Source organism: Tasmannia lanceolata, unplaced genomic scaffold (genome assembly GCF_043159265.1).
Source record: "Tasmannia lanceolata isolate RefF3 unplaced genomic scaffold, GAP_Taslan_0.1 ptg000015l, whole genome shotgun sequence".
NCBI classification, from domain to species: Eukaryota; Viridiplantae; Streptophyta; class Magnoliopsida; order Canellales; family Winteraceae; genus Tasmannia; species Tasmannia lanceolata.
The window spans coordinates 31,310,319-31,326,455 of NW_027518692.1; the positions used below are offsets into that span (position 1 = coordinate 31,310,319).

A 16,137-nucleotide genomic window follows, 5' to 3' on the forward strand; every position below is an offset into this window, starting at 1 on the left:
GGAGTACGCTCTTAGGTTCAACTTATGAGCATCGAACAATGAGGCCGAGTACGAGGCCCTTTATTGCCGGGATGAACCTCGCCTTGGAGTCAAAAGCGTAAAGGATGAAAGCTTACAACTCTCATCTCATCGTTGGCCAAGTAATACGTGAATGTGAAGCTTGAGAACCACGAATGGTTAAATACCTCGAGGTCATAAAGAACATCGTCTGGAGATTCGTCAAGTTCGAGATAATCCAGATACCGACGTTAGAGAATGATTGAGCCAACCCCCTTTCTCGGGTGGCACCCTCTAGTTACTCAGACCTCGGCCCCGTATTCGTGGAAGTTCTACCCAAGCATAGCATCGAAGCTTCGGAAATAGTCGTGCACTCTGAGCTGACCTGGATGGACTCGATCCTCGGCTACCATAGGCATGAAAGTTGGTGGTGGAATTGATATGCGTGGAGGAAGCTATATTGCACACACAAAAAAAATAATTTTGTTTCCACCAAGTACAATCAAGATCCTAGTTACTAGATTCATACTGCGATGAATAGAAATTTGAGAGTGAAGAAAAACTTTACCAAAGATTGTCCGAATTGACAATTACTGCTTGATATACTCCCCGCTAGGTGTGGTTGGCGTATCTCAAATCCAAGCTCCTTCGAAATTCAAAGCAGTGGCTCCTAGTCATCACGTAGATGGAGGAGGAGGAAGAAGAGAATTTGGATTCAATCCCAACCTGAAATCCAACAGGCATATAGTTCTTCCAAAGAACTAAAATAGTGAAGGAGAAGGAGAAGTGGAAACTGAATTTCCAAGTGAGAGGGCTGTACATTTTTCTCAAAAGTTTGTAGAGTGTGAGAATGGCCATCGATCAGGCGGATTAGTGCCCCTCATGAGCTCTCCGATGCGATGGTCCATTTCATCAATCTTACGATGTATATGTGCATTCTTCCGATCTGTTTTTCAGCCCTTCTTGGTCCCGCCTTGAAGGAGGGGGCTCGAGGCGGAATTTGGTTGGCTTTTGAAGCTCCTTCTGCGAGGGCGGTGGCTCTACTAGGTCCAGTGGCCCTTTCAGGATCGTCGTCGATTAACTGACCCCGAACGGTGTCTGCGGTGATGAGGGTGATGGCTCAGAGATATCAGTTGCTCCCTGGTGCGTCGAGCGTACCGATTAGATGAGATCAGATGATGTTCATAATATAAGGGCGCATCTCCTTGTCACTACTCTTTCTTGATGTGGCTGACCTTCCTGCTGAGCTCCAACTGAAGGGTGTTCGAAGAAATTCCTGACTTGGTTGGCCAAAGTGTATGTATCTGGGGTTTTGGGGTGGGTGGTTGTCCCTCGAGCAGAGGAGGGGCAACAATTTGAGTACTTGTCTCCCCTGGTGATCGTCTCTGGGGGCTGATCGAGCTGAGTTTGTACGGGCGCTCTTCCGACCTGCCATGTTGAGATCGATAAAGGTTTTTTGTTCGATTTCCCACAGTCGATATCAATCTGTTGTGGCCAAAATCGGTGATATGTTGACGTGAGCTTGGAAGAGCTAATGTCCGCTTGCGCGCGTGAATGAACGGTCATAAGACCAACCCGAAGTTTGTGCTACGGGAAGGCCCTCTTATGCTTAAGTAAATGACCAGCAACAGATGATAGAATTTTGCACAAGAATAGTAAATCTTGGGAATTTGAACATTTACCTTGAAGCCTTAGAAGGCTAATTATAGTTGGAGGCTAAAGGGAGATTCGAGATGAGATTATCCTACTACCCCTGGACAGGTGTCACCTTGTGACTGGGCAAGGGTTTACTCTTCAACCTTTCAGATTGAGCAAGATTACTTAATTGCCCTTTTCTCCGTGTCAACCTGTGATTAATCTGTTATTTTTACCCCCATCAGAAATCCCGATTACAGAGAAAAATCAGGGAAGATTTGCAAAACCCTAGAGAGGGAAATGAAACGAATGATGACTTATGGAGAGAGAGAGAGAGAGAGAGAGAGAGAGAGAGAGAGAGAGAGAGAGAGAGAGAGAGAGAGAGCCATTTCCTCTGCACAGTCTTGATAATCATAAAACACTAAATTCATAACTCAGCCGGTAATAGAGGAAAGGTAACTTTCTATTTATAGGGCCTTTAACATTTTGCGTTAAAAGGGTCGCTTAAAGGCGTGCATGGCTAGAAGGGTGCGATTCTATCAGCGCCCTAAAACATGGGATTAAATGGTGGTCCCCACCCATTGCACGGGTTTGAGTTGAGTTGGTGGGACTCATAGTGAGCACCATAGTATTTTGGCCTTTTCACATACAAGAAATTTTTGTCTTTTACGAATAAAAAAAATCTACCATGAGTATTTTGGTCACAAAGTGATGGCATGAACTGATTTGCAAGATTCACTCAAATGTGATTGGTAAACTGACAAAGGGAAATGATACCCTTCTTTACACTTGGGACAGCCCCATCCAATGTATTTATGATTACTCTTTCACACTAGAGCGGGCTCTCTCAAGCGAAAAAAGGGGTATATATCATTTCCCATTGTAAAACTAGATGACTGTTTTTGCAAATAAAGCAAAGTAGAAGACTTCTTTTACAAAATCCCCCAACTAAAAATTAGGGGGTTACTGGTTCTTTTATTTATTTTTGGTTAAAGAAAAAAAAAAACAAGAAACCTAGAATAAGGAAAACAAAACTTGCTCCAATGAGTTTAGAGGAACTTCCTCCAACCCCCTGAATAGCTAGGGGTGTGGAAATATCAATTCCATGCTTACTATTAGCAAGGGTTTGGAGGAAGTTCCTCCAAACTCATCTGGAGGCAAGTTTTTCTCGGGAAGGAACCGACCAGATGCATTTGATACCAGCCACCTCACAGCTAACTTTTTGACTAGTGGAATGTGGGCCACAAGAAACCTGACAATTCTAACGCAAAGCCAAACCTGACGCTATAAAATCAAATACACATCTCCCCCTCTCTTTCTCTTTACCCGGACTCAAACCCTCAACAAACTAACACCAAAATTCCTCCTCACACTTCACAGAGAGAGAGAGAGAGAGAGAGAGAGAGAGAGAGAGATTCCCTCTGCAATCTCTCTGCAATTGGTCACGCCCTCATTATCATTCTCAAAGGTATGTCTTTCTAATCCAATGATCTTGCTCTCATGCTGTTCATATCCAGTTCTCTCTCTCTCTCTCTCTCTCTCTCTCTCTCAGCAATTTCTTCAATCTCAAATACTTTATATTTCTCGATAGCTAGGGTTTATTTATTTATCTATGGGATTTTCTAACGAGTGCCCTAAGGTGCTGAATTTTACACATGTTTTGAGATATAGGTGTAATTTCATATCTGTAAAACTCTCAAAACATTCCCAAAACAAGTGTAAAATTACCTTTTATTGCACCTTAACGTTAGCAAAACTCTTTATTTATTTATTTTTTGATTTACCCAGATCTTCTTACAAGTTAATTTTTCGTTTTTCTGGTCCTTTCTAGGGTTTGATAGATTGATAAGAATGGTGTCAGACGCAAGCAAGAAGAAGGCAGCTGCAAAGAAGGCAGCAGCGGCTGCCAAGAGAGGAGGGAAGTCTGTTGCTGCGGCATCTTCGAAATCCGCCTCATCGGACTCTCAAAATGGAGTCGAAAGCATATCGAACGGAGTCGGGGCTCTTCAGATATCGGACCGGACGTGTACTGGCGTCCTCTGTTCTCATCCTCTCTCAAGAGATATCCATGTAAGTATCTAGTCCATTCAATTTTTTTATTTTATTTAAGATACTTTGTGGTTCAATAAATTGATAGGGAATTCGTAAATTGTAGTAGCTGAGAAATTGGTACTGAAAATGGTTGTGTTTCTTTCTCATGTTATGTTTCCTTGATAAATGAAGCTTTTAATGTTTGGATGGATTTTATGGGGTCTTCGAAGATGGGTTCTTGACTTCTTGTTAGGTGCCTATATGGGTCCTACTTTCTAGTTTTTTGGTATGGGTAGGAGTCTTAGGCCCTGTTTGTTTTAGATTGTGACAACAGATCGTGGGATCCAAAATTCCAAACCAATTATTGGACTCCAAATTACGTTTAATTTGGAGTTCAATAATTGGTTCGGGGCTCACAATCAGTTTTAATAATCTTAAACAAACAGGGCCTTAGAGATAAGGGTTACAATATCTAGATTGGCTTGGGTAGAAGTTTTAGATGAAGTGGTCAAGTGGCTGCCAAGTGGGTTTTCCATTTGGTATAAATAACATGTAAGTAGCCTTTTTCAGATAAATGAAGAAATTTATCCTGAAAATTGTGTTTTTATGCAAAAAGGAGGACTGACCCTTCCCTCAAAGTAGGTCGAGAGGGCAATCTTCCCTCTAAGAAGATCAATCACGTTGCGAACCAATTTGGGTTTGTAACAATTCTACAACCTTTAGATCTGAGTTTCCTGGGACTATGATGGTGTTTGCTGTTGGTATAATTTTTTAATTGGGGCTCACTTCATTTGGAGACTTTATTAGATCTAAGTTGCATTTTGGTTCTTCTGTTTGCTTTATGTTCTTTTGAAGAGTTTTTTAATTGGGGCTCACTTAAGTACAATTATCAATTATCATCATTCGCCTTTCAAAAAAAAATAAAAATCAATCATCATCATTCATGATGAGTAAACTAGTGTATGCAGTCAATTATCATCAAAACCGCTCATTGTCACACTTTTGCAGGACCCAATTCTTTGCATTTTAGCTAATTTAAAAAAATTCACCACTCAAGTCACTTCTTTTCCAGAAAACATTGGAATTCTCCATTTCAGTGAGCAAAACAAAGTGCCCACCGGAACGGAATTAATAACTAAGGTCATAAGCACAACTCATCTCAACTAGCATATCTGGACCTCTGAGAAAGCTACATGAGCTGAGTATTCAATCAAATGTGCCTCTGTCAAAATCCTCAATATTTTGTCTCTCGGATAGACCAGGAATAAAGAAAGATCAACATATGCTTACCTCAGAAGGGACATTTTCAAGAAGTGATAAATATATGTATCTATTGCCAATCCATGCATGTATTGATGCTATCTAGTTGAAGAAAAGTTAAAAAACGAAACGAAAGAAAAAATATAGTAAAAATGTAAAAAACTAATAATGATGCACATTTTCGTAGTACATTTTAATATCTTTGTGAGATGTGATAAATAACCTTCATTAAGCGTATATAAATGTTTCAAAGTTTATGTTACAAAAGGGTAGGCTGGAATTGTGTGTCAACCCATGTGCTTATGGGCTTAGATTAGAGACATCTCGATAGCCATTTGGCACTGTCATGCTGATGCTAAACTGTTTATTTTGCATGTTGCAGATAGAGTCTCTATCAGTTACCTTCCACGGGCATGACCTCATCGTAGATTCTGAACTGGAGCTCAATTATGGCAGGTCTGTTAATGTTAAACTCAATTATTTTTTTGCCTGCATTCTTCTTCCACAGAAACAACCTTCATTGAACATCATACTTCTCTTCAGGCGCTATGGTTTGCTTGGATTGAATGGGTGTGGGAAGTCCACACTCCTTAAAGCAATAGGATGCAGAGAGCTGCCCATTCCTGACCACATGGATATCTATCATCTCACCAGAGAGATTGAAGCCTCTGACATGTCTGCACTTGAGGCTGTGATAAGCTGTGATGAGGAGAGGCTGCAATTAGAGAAAGAAGCTGAAGCCTTGGCAGCAGAGGTGCGTTGATTTGAATTAGATCTTTTTTGTTTGGAATTGGGTATCTGATCAATTCGACATTTTTCTGGACATAGAATGCAAAACAGCTCCAAGGAGATTTGTATTTTGTTATCAAATTTTTGTGTAATAAATCTTGGATTTCTTTTTTGCAATAGTCCATTAATTCTTGATTCATTTGGATTGGACGAGCTTTTGTTGTAATTTAATTTTCATTGAAGTTTGGTTCATAAGGTAATTCTACTACATCTCCTTTCTGTGCCTGAAAGCATTTGGTAGTTCAGAACATACCTCTTTTTCTAATTTTTCTTGGAATATGTGTGTGTGTGTGTGTGTGTGTGTGTGTGTGTGTGTCAGGGCTGGGGATTTTAAAGTTTTTGACACAGATCTCACATTCTTCATTTGATTTCAGGATGGTGGAGGTGGGGATGCCCTGGATCGCATTTACGAGCGGTTGGAAGCCTTGGATGCTGCAACTGCTGAGAAGCGTGCTGCTGAAATTTTATTTGGTCTTGGTTTTAGCAAGCAAATGCAAGCAAAGAAAACTCAAGATTTTTCTGGTGGGTGGCGAATGAGGATTGCATTAGCACGGGCCCTATTTATGAACCCAACCATCCTTTTACTTGATGAACCCACAAATCACCTCGGTAAGGCTTAAGGTTTAATGCCTAATCTAGCTTGTGGATTTTCAAAAATTTAACTTGGTCTCATATATTCTTACTTTCTCCATTTGCTAATTTTGAGCTTTTGCTTTCATTAATCTTGTATACTAGTAGCTTTTGTGTCACATTTTGTTTTTTTCTTGCGGAAACTCCCATAGATATCGGAGTTCAAGCTATCTTGTTGGAAATACACTAAAAATTCGAAGACAAAGCTGTGTTCGGAATGATGAAGCTGCTTTATATGGTCAAGGCATTCATCAAACTCTTGAAGCTGAATAAATGTTTCCTAGTTGGGTCAGCAGTTTCTTGCAATGATGTAGTGCCTCATTAGATTTCAAGGAATACTTGAATATTGGAGTTACTGTGATACTCTCTCCATCTATGGAGAGTCAAATATTCATACCATATCGTGGAAAAACAAAGATGACAAATTCTATTTCTTTTCTGGAAAAATTTTCCTGGTTGCCTAGTAAACTCCAGTAAATGTTAGGCAATATGAGCTTCAAGGGATAATTTATCTTAAACAGTTCCAAGTTCCTAAAAAAACTGACTTCTAATTGTTCTATAATTTACTTAGCAAATTTTGTCGTTATTGCAACCAAGCATGATTTTCTTGATGATAATTTACTTACAGACTTGGAGGCATGTGTCTGGTTGGAGGAAATGTTGAAGAAATTTGATCGTATCCTGGTTGTGGTATCACATTCTCAGGATTTTCTTAACGGCGTCTGCACGAACATCATTCACATGCAGAGCAAGAAACTGAAATTCTACACTGGTAACTACGACCAATACGTTCAGACTAGATCAGAACTGGAAGAGAACCAAATGAAGCAGTATAAATGGGAGCAAGAACAGATCTCATCAATGAAGGAGTACATTGCTAGGTTTGGGCACGGGTCTGCAAAGTTGGCCCGCCAGGCCCAAAGCAAGGAGAAGACACTAGCAAAGATGGAGCGAGGTGGGCTCACCGAGAAGGTGGTGAGGGACCAAGTCTTGGTCTTTCGCTTCACCGATGTGGGGAAGCTTCCTCCGCCAGTACTGCAGTTTGTGGAAGTCACTTTTGGCTACACGCCAGAAAACCTAATCTACAAGAACCTTGATTTTGGGGTCGACTTGGACTCAAGGGTGGCATTGGTGGGGCCCAACGGAGCTGGGAAAAGCACACTTCTGAAGCTGATGACTGGAGATCTGGTCTCACAGGATGGCATGGTTCGCCGGCACAACCATTTGAGAATTGCACAATTCCATCAACACTTGGCGGAGAAGCTTGATTTGGAGATGTCTGCACTTCTATACATGATGAGGTACGTAACTGAGAACAGAAAAGAGGAAAATAAAATCCCTCCCTGTTTGGATTGCAAGAAAAACATTTCCGAGAGAAAATAATTTCTTGGTAAAAAATTTTCTTTCCATGATTTATAAGGAAATATATAATTATGGTGAATTTAGAGGGATATTATCATAAACCTCGAAGTAAAAAGCAATCCAAACAGGGCCTATAAAATTAAATACCATAGAAATAAAAATCTTAAAAACTAAATAACATGCAAATAAATTCCTGCAAAGTCCTAATGGGCAAATATGCCACTTATTGGGCCTACAATCTACATCAGGGAGTATCCTGGGAATGAGGAGGAGAAGATGAGAGCTGTGATTGGGAGATTTGGGCTGACGGGTAAGGCTCAGGTGATGCCGATGATGAACTTGTCGGATGGTCAGAGGAGTAGAGTGATCTTTGCGTGGTTGGCATGGAGGCAGCCCCACATGTTGTTGCTTGACGAGCCCACAAACCATCTGGACATTGAGACTATTGACTCTTTGGCGGAGGCTCTAAATGAGTGGGATGGGGGTTTGGTTCTTGTTAGCCACGACTTCAGATTGATCAATCAGGTCGCTAAGGAGATTTGGGTGTGCGAAAATCAAGCAGTTACTCGGTGGGAGGGCGATATTATGGATTTCAAGCAGCATCTCAAGAGCAAGGCTGGGTTATCAGATTGAGGTATGGAATGAGGTTATATTTTAGTTTGAGTCCGGGTGGTGTAATCTGATTATATGGGAGGCAAATATGTTACAAGTCCTTTTATTCTATGGACTCGATTCTGTTCTTGTTGCCCATCCTTCCGAGCTTTACTTGGTTTTTATGTCGGTTTAACCCTGGTCCAACTGTGAAGAAAACATGGTTATATGGGAGGCAAGAATGTAACCTTCAAGGATTTTATTTTGTCAGCGACTCATTGTATATCTTATTGAGATTTTTAATCCCATTGAGATTGTTATTAAGAAAGAATTAATCAAGAAATACGACTACAAACAGGAATGTTTTTGTTCATTTTTCCAGGTTTTACCTCCGAATCAAGCATTGAAAATATAAGAATACTAATCGATTTATCAACTTTTAAACATTATTAGGCCCTGTTCGTTTATCGGTTTAGGGGCTCACCATCGGTTGTCATTATCTCAATACGAACAGGGCCTATACTATTATAAGTAGGGCATCTGGGCTGTCAATGAAACCTAGGTCTTGGCATTAGAAGGTAATTGTAATTAGAGGAATGCTGCTTACAGAAGGGTGCGTTTTCCCAAGACCTAATAAAAAAGGGAAGTGAAGAATTCGACCCTTTTTATATATATAAAAAAAAACTTGGGACAGCCCCTCCAGTGTTTCAGGGGCAGTAGCAAGTAATGCAAAAGGGCGAATATCTTATTTCCCACCCAAAAAAAATAAAATTCCAAACCATTAATTTTGTTAGTGTTGATCTTACAGATGGGATGTATACAAGATCTTGTAGATTGCCTCCTCAAGATACATCAAACCAATGATCTTGATCACTTGTATGTTATGGGCGACCCAAGGTTTTTAGATCATTTCTTCTTCTTCTTCTTCTTCTTGATGACATAGGTTATCCCCACCCCCGTGGTTTCACGTGCATCAGGTAAGCCTGGGGAATTCGAACAACTCTGTCTATGGAGAGCAAACCCAAGACGCCAGCAGACATGTCAACACCTTTAGGGTTTGGAGATGATTTTTGAGGTACATCCTATTTACGCGGTGGCCCAAATAATGAACAGTTTGGATCATCATATAAAGTGGATACACTTGTCAAATACGCGCATGTCGGTTCTGACACCATATAAAACCTCCTCTCAACTCTCTATTTCCTCCTCATCAAATCTCAAAAGTCATAAAAGAACATTTGTTGCATGAATCATGTTCGCACTCAGTGCATGCTGTTTTCTTGTAAAATTATATGCAAATAACTTTTAGGTATACAAAGAGGCCCCGAATCTTCTTAGTGCATATATTTCCGAAAAGGTAGTAGTAATATACAACAGATTTCGTACTCCAAAAATTTATACAGAAACATACTACCTAAGTGTGTAGTTTAATAATATACATGAACAGTGTCAAAACTTTGATTTCCTCAGCAATAAATACTCAAATTGGCGACAGACAAGATCCCAAAGTAGCAGTTGCTTACCAGAGTTGTGTTCATGTGCAGAGTCAGTGGTAGGGAAACATTGGCCAGTAAACTTTTGGTTTTTTTTAACCAAAATAATTCCTTCAAATCTTCAAACTACATTTATTCATTGGTCCTTTTGGAGAACCCAAGAAAATTCTCCTTTTCTGATAGGAGGATTTTTAGCTTCTCAACTTCAGCCAACAGAGAAGAATTCCCTTCACAAGCTTCTGAAAGCAACTCAAACCTCCTTTTGATTTCATCGGTCTGCCGTAAATAAACCTTCTTCAATTCAGGCTCCTGAGAAGTGGCCGGCATGTACGTATATCGAACAAAGCTCATTATCATATCCTGCGTTTGTATTTCAAAATTAAAGATTAGTTATTTCAGCAGATTCAGCACATTTTATAACAAATATATTCCATACTATAAAAAGATTCTTGTGTTCAACACACGCCCACATGGGTGGTGCCAAAAAAAAAACTTAAAAAATAAGTATCTTTCTCCTTTTCTCCTTTTTCCTTTTTTTGTTTATTTATATAGTTTAATGTATTTCTATGTGAATGGATAATGCTTCCACATTATATGATTTAATGAGCTAAAAGTAATATATCTTCACAAATTATCGCTCAACTGAATGGGCATGGCGCCTTATTATGCATTCAGGGATCACCATTTCTGACCCCCCAGGTCCAGGCCTGAGACCAGGAGTCCAAAACACATGTCCATAAGTGTTGCACAGAATCAAGGCCCATGTCGTTATCAACAGATGCCACAGAACTTTAATACCTTATGATGTTGCTTTCGTGAATGGTCACGAAGAAGAGACCTTGTGAGTTTCTTCCTCAGCGATAAGTTGTCAGTGTTCGCATGAAAAATGAAAGACGAAAGGTGGTGCAATGCCAATGTAAAACTGATAGAACCTCGAGCTGCAGCTTTCTCTAAACCTCCAGACATCCACGACTTAACGTATGCCTCCAGAATTTCTTCATTATCCTGCAGCGTCGCCAAAATGTCAGGTTTTATCAATCACCTTATTTTCAAAATAAAAAAACCAGAGAGAGAAAGAGAGAGATGTGACATGTCCTAAGAAACTGATCAAATATCATGCATTTGGTATTAAAAATAAACACGAACTTGAACATAGAAAAGATTTCTTGTGTTGAGCCCAGTTTTTTCAAATAAAACGAGGGCCAGCAAAAGCACAGGTGGGACAATCCCTGCCCCAAAAATCTTTTCCACTGGCCGATTGTAACCAATCATTTCTACAGGATGAAAAATGTTCGGACAAAAAAAGTATAAAAACAATGGTAGAGCCCAGCAGATAAATGGTTCAGATCATCAAACTGAAAAATAAATTCAGACACCATATAATTCCACTTCCCAAACATAAAAGGAAGTACCAACTTCGCACTGGTCAGATCAAGCCAGGCACATAAAATTTTGAAGGCTCAAAAATCCAATGTCAAAGAAGAGTTTTTATATGGTGGGCAGCGGTGCAGTACCCATATAGCCAAAAAGTTAGTGGCAGAGCCCACATGAATGAGTGATCTAAACTGTTCATTTTTGGGAACTCGGCATGGATAGGCTGTGCCCCAAAAATGGGGGACATCAGATGATCCTAAACCCTTTGATTTCGTTGAGTTTTCATTAATATGCCCTTCAAAAATGCGTAGTGAAAACTCCAGAAACCCAAGGGTTAAGGATCATCCAATGGCCCCCTTTTTTGGAGATCATGTAGGCGCCGCTGTACTTTTTGGGCTTCAAGTGTGCTACATGGCTGCCCGCCATATAAAACCTCCTTTAAGAATCTCAGGAGAACAATCTCAGATAATAATGGATTCAAATCTTGAATTGACTAGATAGTAGCACTGGGTCTCTTGCATACTAGTACTCAGTTATCTTGCGCTGCAAAAATTCCATTGCAGAAATGTTTAGAAGAGCGGGTATTTTACTCGTTTGCAAAAAAAAATTAACATATATCTGACTCTTTTGACTTTTGAGACATTACTGAATGTATAATCTACACATTGAGAGATGGGAAAATTAGTTAGGAGTTACAAGAATCTGTATTCTAAGTCTCAACTTTCAGTCACGACTTTTCCTTCAATTATTTGGTTTCCTGTTAGTTGATTGACGTTCTAGTTCATGTCAGTCTCATGATTGAAAATAGCAAGTAGAATAGCAGTTTGACAATGCCATTTTATATATGAAATTCTAAAGCACCTAGTTCTTGGTTTTCCCACAATGTTTTGTTTGCAGCACCAGTCGGGGCTTGCATATTTTAACGAACTACACACCCAAAACCTAAAAACAAGTATGCAATACTGACCATGGATTTAAATTTCGGCTGAAATACTGAAATTTCGGTTGGGACTGACATCGAAATCACATAAATGTGGATTTTGGCTGAAATTTCGGGAAAATATAATTTTTAAATTTTTTCTCTGAAATTTACCTTTTGTTTTTCCAAATTTCAGTAATTTCGACCGAAATTTCAGCACAATAATGAAATTTGTTTTGTTTTTTACTGAATTTTGGCCAAAATTTCGGTCTCGGCTATGTACAAGGCTATGTACAAGACCGGAACCAAAATTTTAAACCATAATACTGAGTGAATACTAGTTATAGAAACAGGACAAGAGCAAACATACACTCTAAATTGTACCTCAACTGGTTCCAAGTACCCTTCAGCTTTGGCAAAGCATTTCCCAATAGGGGGCAATAGTTCAAGGACATGGGCATTAGTTAGAGCCTTCCATGCAGCGAGTCGGACTGGCACTTCAACAGAACGGTGCAGATAAAGTGCCACTTGACGGCCAAAAATCACATCACCATATGATATGGAACTGAATTGCTCAACAAGAGTCTCTACAAATGTGTTGTAACTTTCATGAATGTCTGTTTTGAACTTGAGAAATTCTACACCATATTCCATTCCATTTTCCGGCAATGAATTCTTATTCTCACCTAGAGCAAATTTGATACTTCCACACCTAGATTGGTCAAGGAGTTGCCCATAAAGCACCTGTAAAGTTCCATACATATCCCTGCTTTGTTCTTCTTCTAGCAAATCCATTTGGACAAGTAAAACCATAGATAAAGCATGCAGTTTCCAAACTAAAGGTACGCTCTGAATTGGTGAGCACTGAACATCAGAGCATGAGAAAGAGGACATTGCTTCTAAACCTAAAAGAAGAAAGAGCCCGCTCTGGGGAACATCAAGAACATCTTTAGAGGAGCACATGCGGTCATCTGGGTTAGCAGCATTTGGCAAATTGGGAGCACCTTTATCATCCCCAGTAGTTGAGATAGGGCTGAGGAACCAATGAACAGGGAGTGGCAATCTCTGGTGGGCCCACTCCACAATTAAAGATGTAAGCTCCAGATCATGATTAGTCATTTCCGATTCATCTAATTCCTCGTGAATTGTATCAAGAGCATCGCCCATTTCAAAATCTTTCTGACTAGGATTTCTTTTATCATCTGCTGATTTAGAATTTCTCTTATCGGTTGACTTTTTTTTCACACTCAACCACCGGTTTCTAAAATGAGAATTTAAGATTTTACCAAAATATATGTAGTCCTCATTTTTATATTCCCACCTCAATGATTTGATCCCCTTGAGGGAAAGAAAACTCCGAATGCAAAAATCAAGGTACATAAGAACAGGAGCTCGGAGGAAGATGCCTAATGCCTTCTCCACTATAACTGCATTTCTGGGTCCTGCAACCAAACATGCTCCAAGGGCAGAATTAATCATTTGCAAAGTAAAGTTCATGTTGTCAACTGCAGGCAGATCTTTCTCAAGGATTGTTAGGAAGACATGAACCAAATCCACAATCAAATGTGCGTCCATTTGTGCCAGCAATATATTTGTAGACCAAAAGCCTCCACCAGAGGCACCCCAGCCGAGTCCAATTCCAGGAGCGGGTCCACCCCTGCTAAACATCTCGATGGACTGCAAATCATTCCACTCTAAGGCAACTAAATTCATGAACATAATTAATACACTTTTCAATTCATCCCGTGACGACATAGCTATTCCATCCTCAAGTATTTTACCCTCTCTCACAAAACTATACCCTTGTTGGGATGTTCTATTTTCACATCTAGCTATTTTGATGGATTTGTCCACTGAAAAAATAAGCCGGACTAATCCATAAAGACAGAACACAGAAGATAATGCTGTTTCATAGTCGTTATGATGTCTCAGATGACATAGATCTTCAACAACAGAGACTCCAATGGTAGGAAAACTTTCACGGTCCTCATAATTCGTACCCAATAAGTTCAAAAACCCGTTTTTCACAATTTCAAGGCCAATTTTGGGAATAAATTCCGGCAACCATGGGACATGGTTACTACTTTCATGCAGGCTAGGGGTTATTCTTTCGAATATAGTTGAAAGCATGTGAAGGACAGCTGAAATCACCCAAAGCAAACAGCTTATGGAATAACCTTGGACATCAAAGTAGGTGGTCCCATGCTGACTAAATATCAAAGATAAATATGGATTATTCTTCAAGGCTATCCACTGAATAGCCAGCTCAATCATTGGAACTACATGACTCCACGACCAACTCTCCATGTCACCATCAGAGAACTCCATAGATTTACTTTTTAGTTGCTCTTCTGAATGAAGATATGGTAGACGTCTAGCCAGGGCCTCCAAGGTGAGGTAAGCTTCTATTGTAACAGAAGTATATTCACTAAGGACATTGTTCTCAATGAGTTTGTCAAATGTAGGCGGACTCATCCAAAAGCACATTGTAGGAAAAAACTCTGCAAAATAGGATATGCAATATCCATAAGAAATGCAAACCTTCCATAAGCGTAGTTGCTCAACCATCAACGCAGAAGTGAGTTTACAATATTCATTTCCGGATTTTATCCAATGGTCAAGGGAAAATGTATATTTGTACATATGCCGCATTGTATCCTGGAAAATTCCATGCGTAATAAAATATTTGCAATTTTTCTGGTCAGATTTAGCCAAAACCTGTAAGACAACATAAAACCATAAACTAGTTAGTCTGTCTTTTAATGCAGAAATAACACTCCGTTGTCTTTATAGTATGTTGAACAGAGTATATCACGAGAAACATACATCATTTCAGGTCAACCGACAGAGAGCATATATAAATCTAAATATCTAATGATGAATGAAGGATGCATTCTCCAAAAATATGAGGAGAATTTCTTTAGGGCACGTTCGGCTGCCAGGAAACTTTTTTCATGATAAATCGGGGTCTCCAAGGTGGATTCCGTTTCCAGATTTTCAGGGACTTCACCCTCATCTCCACCTTGGAGACCCTGATTTATCATTAAAAAAGTTTCTGGCAGCTAAACATGCCATTAATTTGCAGTGTACCATGGAACAAATGCAGGTTCTTTTGAGTTGACTGGCAAAATGGATAGAGCCCAAAATGCTACTGTGTGCACCAAAAATATTTACAAAGATGCATATGAATTCTTTAACCATAAATTCAGAAACTGAAGCAAGTATGTCAAATGAAAAGGAAAATTATTAGCGTAAACATCAGAAACATAACTAAATAGAGCACTTATATTATCTCATGAGCTCATGTATTGTAGAAATAACGAAGGATGGGTCTAATATGAAATTATATTAATATAGAAATACGCCTGTAAATGTTTATAAAAGTATGAAGTAGCACCCAACCACAATTAGTCAGACATCAGGCATTAGCAAACATTCAACAACAGATGGGTTTAACTTTACAAAGAAAATTTCCATCAGAATCTACGATTATAGAAAAGACTCATCGCAAGATTAAGTGGAAATCCAACAAAATGGAAAACAAGAGTCAGTTATAGAAGTCGGAAGGGAGGAGGGTAAGTGTTCTAATCTCATAGTCCTATGACATGTTGCTAATATATTCAATACCTTAAAAACTATAAATTGGTGTAAGCTTGGAGATGATGTGTATAGGCGGGCCTATGTAAAAGTTCAGCTAATTATATTGGAAAGTTTCTGATACTGTAGAAAGACATGCTTTGATCTAAGAATGTCGGATCACTTCCAGGGTCTGCTGATAAAATGCTAAATAATATCAGTACAACTAAATGTGGGCAAGGGACACTAGTCTCCAATAAAGTACATGTATCCAGCATGGCCATTATTACAACGTCAAAAGAAGGAAATAGTCAAGAGTCTCCTGACAAGAAAGGAATAGGAACAGAATGATTTTTTCTCCGTAGTTATTAGATGTTGTGTCGACTAGACTTCAAACAGTAAGTTTTAGAAGGTTTTATGGTGCAATGGTAGAAACGTCTACCTTGATAAACAAGCATATGACCTCAACATCTAAAGTAA

At 39.4% G+C, this 16,137-nt stretch overlaps 2 protein-coding genes across 2 annotated transcripts in view; one reads left to right on the plus strand and one right to left on the minus strand.

Annotated features, from left to right (window-relative positions):
* The first annotated feature begins 2,938 nt into the window (after positions 1–2,938).
* Positions 2,939–8,638, plus strand: LOC143846458 (ABC transporter F family member 1-like). The gene is made up of 7 exons (XM_077354893.1): positions 2,939–3,099; positions 3,464–3,702; positions 5,306–5,379; positions 5,467–5,677; positions 6,087–6,321; positions 6,971–7,643; positions 7,953–8,638. The coding sequence occupies exons 2-7, from the start codon at positions 3,484–3,486 to the stop codon at positions 8,335–8,337; spliced, it is 1,797 nt and encodes a 598-aa protein (XP_077211008.1). The 5' UTR covers positions 2,939–3,099; positions 3,464–3,483; the 3' UTR covers positions 8,338–8,638.
* A 977-nt stretch (positions 8,639–9,615) lies between these two features.
* Positions 9,616–16,137, minus strand: part of IYO (RPAP1-like, carboxy-terminal protein) — a 40,596-nt gene continuing 34,074 nt past the window's right edge. Inside the window, exons 8-10 of the mRNA XM_077354901.1 lie at positions 12,466–14,799; positions 10,587–10,793; positions 9,616–10,148 (exon numbers count right to left, since the gene is read on the minus strand). Of these exons, the coding sequence (XP_077211016.1) occupies positions 9,921–10,148; positions 10,587–10,793; positions 12,466–14,799 (2,769 nt within the window). The 3' untranslated portion in view covers positions 9,616–9,920. The remainder of the gene's footprint in view (positions 10,149–10,586; positions 10,794–12,465; positions 14,800–16,137) is intronic.

Excerpts from the sequence above, each read along its gene's own strand:
- LOC143846458 (XM_077354893.1), top strand. The coding sequence starts at position 3,484 with ATGGTGTCAGACGCAAGCAAGAAGAAGGCAGCTGCAAAGAAGGCAGCA. Across the intron at positions 5,380-5,466 it reads CTGGAGCTCAATTATGGCAG|GCGCTATGGTTTGCTTGGAT; the intron begins GTCTGTTAATGT and ends ACTTCTCTTCAG. Across the intron at positions 7,644-7,952 it reads GCACTTCTATACATGATGAG|GGAGTATCCTGGGAATGAGG; the intron begins GTACGTAACTGA and ends AATCTACATCAG.